Below are 16251 nucleotides of genomic sequence, written 5' to 3'. Positions count from 1 at the left end.
AGCTTGCTCACAACAATTCCACTCCACACAAAGGGAGGAATAATGTCCTTAATACATAGCATTTCTTCCTCCTGCAGCATCCTTGTACCGGCTCAGGTCAGTCCCACTTACATTATGATAACTGCACAACGACAGCCAGACATATTGTTCTAGGGCATTAAATTCCTTGGCTCCCCTACATAGAACAAGACAGGTTGAAAAGGCAGAAGCTACAAAGTGAAGAACCACAGTGAAAAGGAAAAGAACTGGAAGCCAAATTGTGGGCTCTCTTATTACAAGCCAAGTCCTCCTACTCAGCTCTAAGGAGGCCTGTACACCAGATGTCCTCCTACTGTAGTTTTTGCATTGCCCTTAAGAAAAGACCAAGTGGGGGAGTAAAACTATCATCCTTGAAAAGCTAATGAAAAATTCAATTCCTGGCCTTCGGTTTTCAAACTTCTTGAAGAAAAAAAGAATACAGGCAGTCAATTGCCAAGAATACTTATTGAGGCAGGACACCAGATATGGAAATAAATACCATTTTCATTCAGTGAGGAAAGTGGGTTCATGATGGTGGAGATGGGCATGCCTTTGACATGTCACCTGACATGAGATAGGAAAGTTGATGAGATCTAAGGACAACTGCTGCTCCCACAGAAATCACAAAGCTAATGGAAATGCATTAAATAGGTTGGTTTTGGCAGGCTGTTTTTGAAGAATGATCATGAGAGAGCTCTTTATGCTGTGGGTCTGACCAGACTAACAAGGCATCCTATATAAGACACAGTGGAGTAAATATTCCACTAAACTAGAAGTCACAAGACATGAGGTAATCCCAATCATGCATCTAACCTATCTGATCCTGAGAAAAGACCTTGTCTCCTTGATTCCTGTAACACTTTTATCTATTTAGTCTGTACACATTTTGCATTGAGGGCTGTCTCTAATTGCTAAGCTTTTATAGAGCTTAATATAAACAGATATCTGATAGATTTGGGGCTTCTATACATTACTGTAAGACAAATAATATGAATAATATGAATAACATAGTCATTATCAGAACTGCCATAAGAGGTCCTTTCAGCCTATTGTTGACTACTCTGTTCAAGTGATATTAAAGAACCTGTAACAAAAGCAGTGGTGTAGGACCCCACAATTATTTCCTCCATCAAGAAAGCAGTTTTAATCTCCAAGGCTCTGTATGTATTATTACAGAACTCATAACCCACACAGTCATTCCAGTAATGGGCCTGGGATCATCATCACTGATTAGAGACAGTGAAACAACACTACTATAAATGACCCTCAATGAAACCAAATTCCAGTCAAAGCAGAAATGTTCTTCTCCAATATAAAGGCTGAAGACGGTGGCATTTGGATCATTTTGCTGAGATTGGGGGAGTTTATGTAGTATTTATGGGAAACTATGGACTCCTATAAATGTGCAGGGAGACTGTTTCAACACACTGTAATTACAACATGTCGGAGCAGACTCAATTAATCAAGTCTGCTGGAGCATGGTAATTACCACGCTCCAGCAGACTCCAGCATCATGTGTATCAGTATCCCTATGCTGAAAAATGGCAGCGGGGTGCTTTAAACTAAAGTTCATTTGATGAGCTTTAGTTCAAAGCACCCCACGGTCATTTTTCAGCGTGGGGACTCCAATACACGTGATGCTCTGGGTGCTTCAATTAGCAAGGCTGCCAGAGCTGTGCTAATTAAAGCACCCCACCAACCTCTTGAAGCATGTCTATAAACACCCTATAAAAATACCTAGACATTAGGAGGTATTTGACTCCAGTTGCCTACAGGCTGCTGTTACTTCTGCCTAGAGCAGTTGCCTTTTTCACTCTGGGCACACTACCAAAGGTCTCTTTACATTTATACATCATTTCTATACGAAAAGACTTCCTACATGCTGTCTAAATCAAAACTATTCACAGAACACTTTTCTGCTGTTTTGTTCATTTACAAAGTGACAGCTACTGACTGGGTGTGTCTACATGTTCATTAATGCACCTTAGGTATTGCGTATTTAATTTAGTACTTGCTTAATAAAATATTAACTAAATGTGCAGTAACTAGAGTTACTGCGCAGTAGCACCAGTGCATGGTTTTTGCATGATGCTTACTGTGCATTAGCCTAATAGCACTGCGCAGTAGGCTATTAGGACAGTTTTTAACTGCCACGCTACTGCACAGTGTTATTAGACTAATGCGCAGTAAGCATCTCCTGTACATGCATCCACTGTGTACCTGATATTTGCACTTTATTGCTTTGTGCACAGATAGGTTTTTTTAACCTTCTCAGGCCTGCCAGCCTTCTGCAGACAGCTCTCCGTGTATTGTGTGTTTCCAGGTATCAGATTAGAATACAGAGAAAATTCTTCTGCAAGTGCTTTAAGGCTACTCACTGAGCAACACTGAGTACAGATTCTCTTGAAGGGCTGGCTAACTAAGCTTATGGGCTGGTGCTTTTCCAATAAGCTATCCAGAGCTTCCTGAAGGCTTTGTCCATGAATCTCTGCAAGGCCAGGCATTGAAGAAGACATTAGTTCAAGCTGCTGTCTGGGGAGAGAAAAGAGGCTGATGAGAGGTTTTCATTTCTTAAATCTCCCTTTGCTCTGAATTCGGTCAGGGTATATTCTGATAATGTTCCCTTTACCTGATCTGAGCTAACGTATGAGCCGGATGAACTGGAATCTTTCCTGTGGAAAAGAATTTAACCTCCCCCCATTCCCTTTCCCAAAGACTGATTTTCCCCATTGTGCCCAATTCTCATTACACTGGCCACCCACAGACCCAACACCAGACTGTGACAGGGAGAACAAGCCTGGATGGAGCGAGTATACATTCAAGCTGGCAAGTCCGGTAAACATATATTGATCCCATTCTGACTCATTCTATGCACGCAGCCCCATTGAACCAGCATAGAACTAACCTTGAAGTGATCATGATGCCAGTAGAAGACCTCAGAGTTAGGGAGACTACATGACTTTCTTCAGACAGCACTGATTGGATGACACTTCCCTTCATTAAGTACAGACTTCTGCTGATAAGTTGCAACTGAACGCCAAAAATCTTTAAAAGAGTTAAACAAGCATATTTTCAATTTTCTAGTCTATTTTGTTCTTGTTCTCCTTTCACTTTCCTATTTCAGGCAGTACTCCCTATGCAGTTCATAGTGTTATCCTTGAGCCTAGTGGATGACAGAACCACTTCATAATGGAAACAAAGTGAAATTTAGCAGGGTCATCAGTTGCAAATCTGTAGTTAACACGCCCAGGATTGTGAACTAGTGGGGGGATACTGCCTGTTGGGCTTGATGAAGTACATTGGTAGAACAGTATGGAATCTAAAACTGTAATAGTTCGGGTTACTGTGTGGCATATACTGCCATTGTTCTATGGGCTCTAAAACATCAGAATGGACTTGAGATTTGGTTTGAAACACAATAGCAGAAATATAGCTTGGTGGAACGATGGAACAGCAGAGGGTATATCAAACAAGAAGTGGGATTCAGGGACAGCTAATTAGGAATTCAGGTCCTTGCAGGCTAGGACTGGCATACCTTTGCTAAGTTCCATGCAGATCTAGCACTAGACCAAGATGTCATAGCTGAGGTGCACTGAAACCTGGGAGGTACCAGAAGGTTGGAAAGGCTGGAGTATTTCTGGCCAGAATGAGGAACAGTGGCTGTGCTGTGAGGAAGCAGGACTAAAGTAGTAGGAGAGGCTGCATGTGAAAATTGAGTTGCATGAGGATAGTAATATGGGCTGTGCTTCAAGAAAGGAATATTACAGTTAAATTGCTGTGCTTCAGGTTGGTTGGAGTGACAAGACTTTCATGAAGTTGAACCCAGGCTTTCCTGAACACCAGCTTGTTTGTAAAATGAAGAGAAGGAAAGTAGAGACATATTCAATCTATTTTCTATAGTAGCTGTAGAGGATAGAGCTGATAGTTACTCGTAGAGTGGAGTTGCTCCCTGGATCCAGTAAGATCTGGCAAATCCCTTTGCTGATGTCAGAATATGCCTCCTGCAAGCAGCTTCCTCTAAGAAAAATATTGGGCTCTAACAAGGACATCCAATCTTGCCTGGGAGGAGTGGGTTTGCCAAGATGCACCTGGTGCTTTTCTTGGCACCAGAGAGGTTGAAGGGGGAGATATTTCCTCTTAAGTCCTAGCTCTGGCTGAGATCTGTGCAGTGGACATGCACCACACCACAGAAGGTTTGGTTCATTACAAATTGTTATCACTAAAGCCTTAGCTAAAGAAAAAACAGGGCAACACTCTCAGGGTAAAAGGGACAAGGCAAGAGCAGAGAATTTGAACTGGGGGGAGACAGAATTTTTGTCTGGGATCAGCTGATCCCTGAACAGGCATGCACAGCTCAAACCTGCACAAGCATGCTCAGGATAAGGCAGTGGAGATGAGTTTTGACAGTGTTATGCACAACAGCTTTGTGATGGATGCATGTCCACCAGGGACTATACTGAGATCACCAAACATGTTTCATTTTTTTACCTACTCCATAATTTTGTTCCAGGGATAAAAATCAAAGATATTAAACCACTGCACTGGCTGGCTTGGCATTTCCTTTAGCTGTCAAGAGAGACACAGTACTCTCTGGGTAATCACTAATGAAACAAATCTGAAACGAATCTCTCACAAGGCAATAGCAATAGATTCTGGATGGCATCCCATTAGCCACTTTTGAGGTTAACTCACTCACTCACTACAGTCTCTCTTCAACAATCCTTCTCAGTAGTTTCCTGGATATCTACCTACTGCCTTTGTCTTGTATCATGCTTGTTGTCTTTTGTAATCACACACACTCAGGCAATCTTGATAGATGACCTGCACTTCCAAAGCCCTTGCACTTAAGACATGAACTTGGGGAACATGGTTTAAGAAATTAAGAATGAGACAAGAGAGCCTTTCATCTGTAAGTGGCTGGTCTTCCTACTTTGTCCACAGTACAGTAACCTACAGAAAATATTCTGATGTCTCAGTCCCATTTCTACAGTTGATTCAAATCACCTTCAGATACCATTACAAGTCTCATCGGAAAGGTCAAGGACAAAATTAACCTCTTTCTATTGGGATGGTCCCTTGATGAAAGGTTTTATATTAAAATTCCATTTATACAGGATTCATATATAGTTAATCAGTTGTTATAGATCATTATAAAGTATAATGGGTCAATAGGATTGCTTATGGATTATCACCTATAATACTTCCTACTGACGTACTTAAAACCATCTATGATGACTATTCTGTCTGTAAAATGATTATAGCATCAATTACCCATTTATTAATCCTTTATAAATGGAATCTTAACATGAAGTGTGACTGGTTTAGTAAGGGAGGGTCTTCTGTGAATAAAGAAAAGCCTCATTCTGTAGTAGTATCAATCCAGCAAATTCATCAGCATTTAAAATACTAAAACTAAAAAAACCCAAAACTGTAATTGGAAAAAGCAATGAGCTGAAAGGGCAAGCCTCTTCCGTTGGTGCCACAGAGCCTGTTTCAAGTGAAAAAGAGAGAAGCAGAAATAATCAAAAGTGAATCCAAGCCAAACATCTTTGGCTTCCCCGCTGCATTGCAGAATGACCTTGTGAGGCTCTTTTAAAAAAAAAAGAAATGACGCAAATGCTAGACTTCACCCGTCACCTCTCTTCTTCACCTCTCTCCTTCACTTGGAGACCTCCGATAAGTTCAGATGATGTTATCTAAACACCTGGGCCATGGACTCAGGGCTTCATTATGAATAGGGGCCAATGAGGAAGGCAAGAACCACAGGGAATGGTAGTACTGTGAATATTCGTACATGAGACACAGGGACAGTTTACTTAGTGAATTAAAAGAATAATACTACCCAGCCTTTACAGAGTACTTTTCAACAGTACATTCCAAGCACCTTATAAATATGTGTCAGCATCCTTCATTGCATTTTACACATTTACACTTGCCCTACAGTCAGACCATGACAGAGACAGGAATGGAATTCAAGTTTCTTGGGTCCCAGTCAGGCACCTGGTCCACTGAACCATGCTATTTCCTTTTCCACTCCAGGTGTTAGACTCTTAATCCAGTTTTCAGGAAGGTCAACAGAAAGATTCTTATTAACTTGATGGTAATTAGGCTGTGCCTTTTAGTTCTACTATTGCTTCCATTCACTCTTGCATATACAAAAACCTGTTCTGGACAGACTATGTTCTCCTAGAAGAAATTCCATTACTCCTCTGGGAAAATTTGTCAAGTTTTAAATTGCAGCAGTTTTTTCTATATGAATACTACTATTAGGTCACATGTAGTCCATGCCAATGAATGTTTACTCCCTATGGTATAATTCCCAGGGTTTTGTTTGGTTTAGCAAAATATATGGATCGCATTCAATTTTGGCATAAGCAGAAGTAACTCCATTAAAATCAGTAAAGGTGCACCTGTTTACACTAGGGTGCTGAAACCAATCAATGGGCTTCTGTCACTTCCCTTGGAACGTTGCACAATTCAATAAATATAATTATTAGAAACTATTTCTGGATGTGATGTTATGTGTTTGCCTGCAATAGAAAAGGATTGGACTTAATGACTCTGGAGGTCCCTTCCAGTTTCATGTTCTTAGAACCTACTTCCTCCTTTTGGGTACAGAGTATGGAGTAATTTTTCATCTAATTTTGACCTAATTCTTCACCAGCTATGAAGCTCTGGCAGAAAAGAACCTGAGGAAGCTTCAGAACTGAATCTTTTCCTTATTCTTCAAAGCTTCTTGTAAATCTCAGCAGAAAATGCTTGTAATATAACTAAGACTGTGCATTCTGGGACTTTTCTAAAGCTACTGATCCTCCGCTAAGATAAGGAAAGACAGTAATACATTTAAAAGGGCAAGCTGCAGGGCAAGAAGTATCCTAAACCACCATTCCCACCATATAAATAAACTTGCTTTGTTAACAGAGGTGAATCCAAATCTGGGCCTTGTGCATTCTTGTAGATCTTTTGTCTTCACAACAGAATCCTTGGAAACAGTGTATGCGACTTTACAGCTCCCAGAAATGTCCTCCTAAAAGCAAACAAATATAAAAAGTTGTGCCTTGAAGTTATAATATGTGACTAAAACCTGTTCACATATATAAGGCCATTTTGTACAAAATTGATATAGTCAATTATAAACACAATATACAGAATATCAGCATGAACCCCAAACAGGGTTATACTTTGAAAATGAGACCCAAAGTCCATAGGTAGCTTTCCATTTTGTAGCTCTCAGTTATTGCAACAGAGTGCTTGAAGCTGGCATCTGCATACTCAGATAGATATTTGATAACTAAATACTCAATTGTGCTTGTAATTATCCATGTTTATTGGCAATTATAGGCAAACAACTATGCCTGCATTTTTGAGCATGGACTGTGGCTGTAGTTTCCTTCTCCTCCCCAGCCCACAAACTTTGGCTTAAGTCACAGAGGCTAATCAAAGACAGTGGTGATATATCATCACCATCTGATTGCTGTTTAGCCTTCATTATATGAACTGTGCTCCCAGCAAAGCTCCTATTTAACTTTATTTGGTTACTTTCACTTAAATTTCTTTTTTGTTTATTGTCCATGAGTGGATTGGGGCTCAGCTCAAATGATTTTCAATATCATTTTCAACACTTTCAAAAATATTTCCAGAATTTTTTATAAACAAGTCTTGATTGCCATGTGTTGTTCTTTTAAAGTGTTTGATACCCAAAGTTTGAGCCAAATTAGCAGCTTTGATTTGCTGACAGATCACATACTGGGCATATCTTCCCTGCTGTTGGGTGAATGTAGCTTAGAAATAAGTTTCTAGTAGAGATGCTTGCAGATTCAGAAGTTGCTTTTGGACACTTAACTTCATCAATATTTGTCCAGTTCCACTATCTGCCAACAATTCTGCCACTATGCTAATGACACTGTTTGTAGAAAGTTAATACCAAAAAGGTATTTTTTCACTCCAGAGATGGTTTTATTGATTTGCTAGAGAATGTTTGGGGATAAATCCCTGCAGTATTTTTCTTCAGACAAACCCAAACACTTTACCTACCTCAGTTATTCTCCCAGCATGTGGCTGGAATTGTAGGAGACTGATGAGTCCTCGTTTCAGATCCAAGATCAAGGGCTTTTCTTCTCTATCTCCATAGATGCCTTCAACCTACAAGGAGAAAAATTTGCTTTATAGAAGAGAACCCTGAAGAAGCTAAGAATGGGATAATAACCTAGTTAGCATGTAGATAAGCCAATACCAGGCAGTAAGAGATGCAGCCCTTCTGCTGTTGCAGGGACAGAGAGCTCCCCTGTCCTAGTGCTGCTCAGCTCCTGGCTTCTGGGGGAGCTGGGAGCTGAGCAGTGACAGGACTGGGGACAGAGAGCTTCCCTGTCCTCTCAGCAAGCAAAGTGAGGGGAGGGCTCAGGGCCACTTGGCTATGGGGCATCGCCCCAAGCCAGCTCCGCTGACCTAGGCTGTGATCCTGAGCACCACACTGAAGCTATGGGCAGCTCCCCTTGCCCCTGTGGCTCTCTGCTGCCTAGGCTGACTAGGAGCAAATTGCTCTTGGTCAGCTTCTACACGTGCATTACTATGCAGTAGCTAATGCATGGTTAATCTAGTACCTGTATTTCTTGGTACTAGCACACCACATATTAGCCTAATTTACTGTGCTGTAAGTCCCACACATGTGTAGATAGAGATGCTTTACTGTGCATTAGATTAGTCTAATATGCAGTAAAGCATCTTGTGTAGTTGCACCCCTAAAGGATTAAAAATGTCCCTGAATAGCACAGGCTTATTTTCACAATGGACTTAGGAATTCACAAGCCTTCAGTTGCTGACAGTTTGCCCTGGGAGCACCAGGAATACTGCCTTCCTGTTAGACCTAATAAAATAAAATAAAACAAAATAATGAAGATGCTGGTCTTCATCCTGCTGTGTGGAAATCCTAGTTCCAGTCTCTTTCTTTCATTCCATTGTGTTCTATTTTGGTCCTTTTACCACCCTCATTATGGTAACATTCAAGCATCTTCCATTAGAGGGTTAAGGGGCATAACCATCTGTTGTCAGAGACCAGAAGGTAGAGTGGGACACTTATTCCTAGGAGGAAATGCCTTCTAGACACACACCAAGACAAATCTACCAATTGGATCATAGACAGATACAGGAGGGACACCAGCCCACCAACTATTAGCGCAGACTTAGTGAAGGGGCAACTGGGGGGGGCTAGATGTGTTCAAATCAGTGGGCCCGGATGAACTTTATCCAAGGGTGCTGAAGGAATTGGCCACTGTCATAGCAGAGCTGCTGGCACAGCTATTTGAGCACTCATGGTGCTTTGGCAAGGTCCCAGAGGACTGGAAAAGGGCCAAAGTGGTCCCTATTTTCAGGAAGGGGAGGAGGGAGGGACTGGGAAACTATAGGCCAGTTAGTCTCCCCTCTATCCTTGGGAAGACTCTGGAAAAAATCATTAAAGATCACAGTTGTGAGAGCCCAGCAGGGGAAATGATGCTGAAAGGAAATCAGCATGGATTCATTGCAGGTAGATCCTGCCTGACTAACCTTGTTTCTTTTTATGACCAGGTCACAAAATGCTTAGACACAGGAGTCGAGGCAGATGTCTTCTACCTAGACTTTAAGAAGGCCTACGATACAGTATCTCATTCTGTTCTCGTAAATAAACTGATAGGCTGTGACGTAGATGATTATACAGTCAGGTAGGTGGCAAATTGGCTTCGGGGTGGGGTGAATGGGTTGATATCAACCTGGAAAGATGTGGGCAGTGGAGTCCTGCAAGGCTTGGTCCTTGGACTGGTGCTATTCAATGTCTTCATCAGTGACTTGGATGAGGGTGTGGAGAGCACCCTATCTAAGTTCTCAGATGATGCCTAATTATGGGGCAGAGTTAACACCAGCGGGTAGGGAACGGATCCAGGCGGATCTGGAAAGGTTGGAAAAACGGGCAGGATGAAATAGGATGCAGTTCAACAAAGACAAGTGCAAAGTGCTGCACCTTGGCAAAAAGAACCACCAACACACTTACAGGCTAGGGGAATGACCTTCTCAGCAGCACAGCAGCAGAAAGGGATCTTAGAGTCATAGTTGACTCCAAGATGAACATGAGTCATCAATGCGATGAAGTGATCAACAAGGCTAACCGCACTTTATCATGCATTAGCAGATGCATGACAAACAGGTCCAGGGAGGTGATGCTTCCCCTCTATGCGGCACTGGTCAGGCCGCAGTTGGAGTACTGCATCCAGTTTTGGGCACTGCACTTCAAAAGGGATGCAAAGAATCTTGAGAGGGTTCAGAGGAGGCCACTCGTATGGTCAGAGGCCTTCAGGCAAGGCCCTACAAGGAGAGACTGAGGGACCTAGATCTCTTCAGCCTTCACAAGAGAAGGCTGAGAGGTAATTTTGTGGCTGCCTATAAATTAATCAGGAGAGGGCAGCAGGGAATAGAAGATGCTTTATTTACTAGGGCACTCCCTAGAGTAATTAGGAACAATGGCCACAAATTGATGGAGAGCAGATTTAGGTTGGACAATAGAAAGAACTTCTTCACAGTAAGGGTTGCCAGAATCTGGAGTGGGCTTCCAAGGGAGGTGGTGCTCTCCCCTACCTTGGGGGCCTTCAAGAGGAGACAGGATAAGCACCTGGCTGAGGTCATCTGGTCCCAGCGCTCTTTCCTGCCCAGGGCAGGGGGGTCAGACTCTATGACCTACTGAGGTCCCTTCTCACCCTAACATCTATGAATCTCTCCCTACATCTTGATCAAGGAGGTGAGGGGCTTCTTGCATATAGGTTTATAGGCATGAAACGTGGGGAACCATTGACACACCTTCCCATTATTCCAGTGGAGGAAAACTGGTAGCTGTAGCTCTGCAGTATTCTCTTTGCCCAGTGTAGTTTCAGTGAATGGGCCTCCAGTTGCATTCTGATTCTTCTCATGTTCTGGTTCATGAGAGAATTTAAGGTTTTGGATCTAAAACAACAAAGGACAGAAGAAAGAAATGATTATGTGGACCACAGAGTGTGTGCGCACCGCAGGTCACAGCACTTCATCAGTTTGGCCTGAAGGGAACCTCTTTCTCTCTTATCTTTTTAGAATGTCCCTTGACTCTTTACAGACCCCGCTTACTTTGGAAATAGGAAATGTTAAGATAATTAATGTCAGTCAAAGTTAGCATTGCCAAATGCTTATTCAGTGAAAGCCTAAAGCAGGCATATTGATGTTTGGGGGAGGATAAACCACATTGGCCGATTTCCTGAGACTTGGCATATCTGGGAAAAATGTCACTTATTTACACAAGAAGAACTTGTTGCTGATGGAGTCCAAGATGATCCAACAGCGGTAGCTTTTCCGCTCAAATTCAAAGGAAATCCTCAAGCCACTGCAGAACACCATCACATACCTGCACTTGAAGCAGCTGCTCTCCAGCTTGACTTCTCCATAGTAGTTGCACATGAACTAAAGCTTCTGCCTTCATCCAGCTTCCTTGCAAGGACACCCTGGGGACATAACCTAGCTGGGCATCCAAGGAGTAGCGATACTGATAAAGGATTCCAGGCTGAAAAGATGGCATCTGTAAACTCCCTATGAAAAAGAAATTAGCAGTAGTGTAACTAGGGGTGGGCAATCAGGGAACCAGTCCCAGGTCCCAACTTAGACAGGTTACAAGATTGGTGGACACTGCTGCAACTGGCCAAGTCACTGCCATCAGCCCAGCCTATGACACAACAACCGCTTGTTACGCAGGCCAGCATTGAAATGATTTGTACATTTCTGCAAACTTGTGATTGCCTTGGATTCAGATTTATCTCAGGATATGGAAAGTTAAATGCCGAGACACTCATTGACATTAATAGACTTCTGATCCAAAAATATGTGCGATTAAATATTTTATGTTTTTATGCTATCCGGCCCTGCTACCAAGTTGGTAGGAAGAGCACTAATATGTTGCAACCTGCCCTGCACGTTGAGTGTGTCCACACTCAGTCTCCTCTGTGGTGGCAGGTTATTTCTTTCTGCTGCTAGAGTTACACTCTGACTACTTGTGTCTTCCCAGAGTGGACTTCACATTTTGGTGCCTATGGCAGGGGACTGCTGGTGCCTGCCACTTCAAGGGCTAGGCTAGGGAGAGGGCAGGTGCCTGGTAAGGGCTGCCATTTAATGCCCAGCTCTCTGTGCTCAAGGGGAGCAGTTTGTGACCAGCCAGCAGGGAAGAAGCATCTCCCTGCTGAGCAATGTTGCTCCAGGAATACCTAGGCGGTAAGGGCAAGAGTTTATGGGGATGGCTAGGAGTCTCTTGGTCCTGGGCATGGCCTAAAACTGAACCCTGCTGGGGATGGGTGGCCTGGTGGGGCTCCTAGTGGTGTGGGAACCCCCAGGGGATGTCAGGCCAGTTACCTCCCTGATGAAAGGTGGGTCAGGGCACCTAAATAACCCCAGCTCCCACAACCGAGGTGGGTAACCCCGTAGTAGGGCCCGAGAAGATAGACCCATGTAAGAGAGTGTGGGCTAGTTGTTCAGAAGACTGACTTGAGGCATCCTCGACTGGTCAAGGCTGGGGCCAGGACCAGAAGGGTCAAAAGGGCTGGGGACCCACCACGAGGGATGTCCAGAGCCAAGCGCCTGGGGTTCCAACTAACCTTGGAGGTGAGGCCAGGGCTAGTGTGGCCAAAGGTCTTGGAGTGGGGGGAGGCACACCCGAAAGGATGAATGAAAGGCCACACCCGAAAGGAGTGCAGGGAGCTAAGCAGCCCAGAATGAGGGAATTAGGCCACCTAATGGAATGGGAAGGGATCCAGTTGGGGTCCAGACTGGAGGATTATGGGGCCCAGTGTGGGGCCAGAGATGTTAAGAACAGAGATGCTATCTGCGAGGCATGGGCTGTAGCATAGGGAAAGTTTTGAAGCTGCAGATAACATCCTCTGGCACTGGGGCAGGAAAAGGGTAGCCTCCCGCCTAGGTAACATCTTACTCATTTTCCATCAAGGTGTGGTAAGTGAGAGAGGCAGGCAGTTAGGCTAGAAACAGGTGGGCGTGCCAACTTCTAACTGGCTCTGGGGAAGGCCCCCTGTTACAATGCCTCAGCCGATAATGGAGCTGAACAGAGCTTTTGTGCACATGCTCTGGCAGCTGGGCAGTAGAGGCTACTGTCTGCTACCAAAATTTCTTGCGGTAGAGCAGGATAAGTAAAGCCAAACCTTTGGCTTGTGCTGATGGCTGCCTCCAGTCAACACAGCTGCAAATAGATAACTTGTTGTTCAGGCTAGGGGCTTGAAAGCCGTCTTTTGATATGGTCAGATATGGTACTACCCACATCATGATCTTGCTTGCTGTTAAGTCATGGAAGGTGGCAGGCCCTGGCATGTCTTAACCCCTCAGCTGGATGAACCTTCTAGGTTCAGATAGACCATGAGTGACATTTATATTTGCCACAAAAGATAATCAGTTCAATCCACTTTTAAAGTAAGAAAATATTCTTTTGATATACTGGGTACCTAATGGTCTCAGAAGCATTATGGATTCTGCTGTCCAGGTCATCTGATACTTTAGTATGACCTGGCAAGTAAGCTTCAAAAACACTCCCAAAAAGATGTCATATTCTCCAGGAAAGAGAGTCCACAACAGATCTGGACAGGAGAAAGTGAAAATCTAGCTAACTTCATTAAATCATGCTCAGTGTAAGTAGTAACTGATGTCTAGCTCTTTTAATGATGTTGGATCTTGAAAGTCCAAAATTTCCTATATACATCATGGCCCCTGGAGAGAAGTTTCTGAATTAGGGAGACTGAAATTAAATTACACTGACCTGTCCCTGAACTCTGAGGATGCACAGGCTTTTGTGAGTTGTCATGCCAATAAATCTTAGCTAAAGCAGCTAGAAATCTGGGCGTTAGCAGAGTTTCCCCTCCACTTCTCTTCCCTGACAGCAAGATTGTGAGATACAGAATTACAACAAGCAGCCAGCATTGTACAAGAGTTCTTTGTATGATAGGACAAGCAATCTACAGCTCCAGTTAACAGGATACTTTGAAATTTCATGCCATTTCAAAAAGCTGAAATGAGAAGTTTCTTACCTTCTGCTATGCAGGCAAAGAGAGAGAAAATCAGCCAACTGTGTCCTGCAACTGCTAAGGGATTCATGATGGGGATTGTGTGAGAAAAACTGAGTACTTAGTAGAGACAGGGAAAGGCAGGGGGCAGGGGGAGTATATAACAAAGACTGGGCAGAATGGCTAGGATTCAGTCAGGTGACCTGGCCTGTCCTTCTCCCTATCCCTGAATTACACATTGAAAGCGAGGCAAATAATTAATCTTTGCTCCAGTCCCCAGCAGCATCAGCAAAAGAAATGAAAGATTTGGAAATCGTCTGAATTTGCCAAAGCCTACAACAGTGAAACTGACAAAACCCTGAAAGAACGGCTCCTGGGCAGAGAAAAAGCAAGTCTGGCCTGCTGAATCTAGCTCTGCGTTGGTTCAGAAGAGCAACTCTCTGTCTGACTCATACCCCTCCTCTGCTTCTACCCACCTCCATGCCACCAAGGGAAAGGCAAGAAATCCTGACTAAAGGGAAATTGACACAAAAATGGTCAAAGCAGCAAAGAATGATCCTTGCTTCCTGTTTGAGAAGCCGGAAGTTCTAGCCTGCGGGATCAGATTACTTAAAGGGCCAGGCTGAGAAGAAGGAAGAAAGCAGAGCTCTGCCAATGAAGCTCATTAAGAAACACAGGTGCAGAGGCACATGTGTACATGCACGCGCACACATGCACGCATGCATGCACACACATGTACACACACATGCATGCACATGAAGGAAAGCATTCACTTCATTCTGTTTCTACTGCAGCATTGCATAGAGGGTCTGTGAAAGTGATCATAATATAGTTTGTTTGTGAAGAAAATAATTCCAGAAAATTGGGCATTAATGTTAAGAGGCTAGACATATTCATGCAGTAACAGGTAAAAACATAAGCAAGCCATAGAGCCTGCCCAGGTCCTCCTTTCAAGCTGAGTACTGCTTGTATGCTCATTTGCTTCAGGAGCATGTACAATGTGCTAGGCTAGGTGTTTTCCAAACAAAGAAGAATGACTGTTGCCAGGAAGAACTTAGAATTAAGAGAAAAGTACACACCTGAGATTGGGGAAAAAGGCTGCAACATATAACTAAAGTGATCCCCATGATAACTGGCCATATTAGCTAACAGAGACTGAGTTTTAAAAGGACTCTACAATAAGTCAACAGTACTTTGGTGCCCAAATCCCTTCAGCTCCTGCAAAAATCCCATCCTGAATACTTTAATAACACAGAACTATATGATGTATAATCTCTGAGGACCCAAAAGAGAGGGTTCTTATCTATCAGTTTATTTCACTGCATCATGATTGAAGTGGGCCTTTGGAAGGGATTAGTCTGTAGAAAGAGCAATGACCTTTGGAAAGGAAAGATAACTAAAGAATTCATCTAACAGTGTGAAGTCCTTGGCTTGCAATAAAAGGAAAGTTACTTGCCAGCCCCTCCAGTCCTGTTTAACCACCTGGCCTCTCCGTCAGGTGATTATGGCTCAAGTGCTGCAGTCTGCTGACGAAGGGTTTTTGAACCCGAAAGCTTGCTTAATAACTATTCTCCAACTATTTGGGTTGGTCTAATAAAAGATATCAAATTCACCCAAGGAACCTTGTCTGCCTATGTCCTTGGACCAACACGGCTACAACCTAAACCCCTGCAGTCTGCTTTATAGTTCACTGTCTTGAATTTCACAAGAATGCATTGATAGAGGAGGAAATAGGTGTTGAGCAAGGAAATGCTGGAAAAACAAGTGCTCTAAAGCATAACTTTGTGGAAAAGGTGTGATTTTTAAAATGTATTTACTTACTCCTGATATAGCCTATGAGGTAATGAGCTGCCAGTGAACAGTCCCACACATATTGCCCATGCACATAACTGCAACAAAGTCTCATCAAATCTGACTTCTAGGGTTTGTTCCTAGCTGAGTCACTGAGCAAATAGCTTAGGACTTGTCTGCCCTGAAATTTTAGCCCCTGACACAGCTACACTGGTGTACCCTAATAATGCACATCCACACTGTGTTAGATTGGTGTCAGTGGGTAAGCACTCAATATCTTAAGCTTTCTGAGACTTTCAGTTTTCATACTGTAATTTACCGTGGTGCTCGTTGGACTTCTCAGATCGACTAGGCCTTCACCTTGTGAAGAAGACAGGACCAGGAGGGACTATCACCTTGT

The 16251-nt window shown here is 43.3% G+C and overlaps 1 protein-coding gene across 1 annotated transcript in view; it reads right to left on the bottom strand.

Annotated features, from left to right (window-relative positions):
* Positions 1 to 14574, bottom strand: part of LOC102567068 (microsomal triglyceride transfer protein) — a 33868-nt gene extending 19294 nt beyond the window's left edge. The window contains exons 1-7 of the mRNA XM_006265069.4: positions 14085 to 14574; positions 11414 to 11595; positions 10840 to 10983; positions 8053 to 8160; positions 6929 to 7045; positions 2924 to 3063; positions 2397 to 2550 (exon numbers count right to left, since the gene is read on the bottom strand). Of these exons, the coding sequence (XP_006265131.3) occupies positions 2397 to 2550; positions 2924 to 3063; positions 6929 to 7045; positions 8053 to 8160; positions 10840 to 10983; positions 11414 to 11595; positions 14085 to 14151 (912 nt within the window). The 5' untranslated portion in view covers positions 14152 to 14574. The remainder of the gene's footprint in view (positions 1 to 2396; positions 2551 to 2923; positions 3064 to 6928; positions 7046 to 8052; positions 8161 to 10839; positions 10984 to 11413; positions 11596 to 14084) is intronic.
* Positions 14575 to 16251: the final 1677 nt, after the last annotated feature.

The sequence above is a fragment of the Alligator mississippiensis genome, chromosome 6 (genome assembly GCF_030867095.1).
Source record: "Alligator mississippiensis isolate rAllMis1 chromosome 6, rAllMis1, whole genome shotgun sequence".
Lineage (NCBI taxonomy): Eukaryota > Metazoa > Chordata > Crocodylia > Alligatoridae > Alligator > Alligator mississippiensis.
The sequence above is the reverse complement of the archived record's forward strand: the minus strand, read 5'-3'. Positions and strand labels throughout refer to the sequence as shown.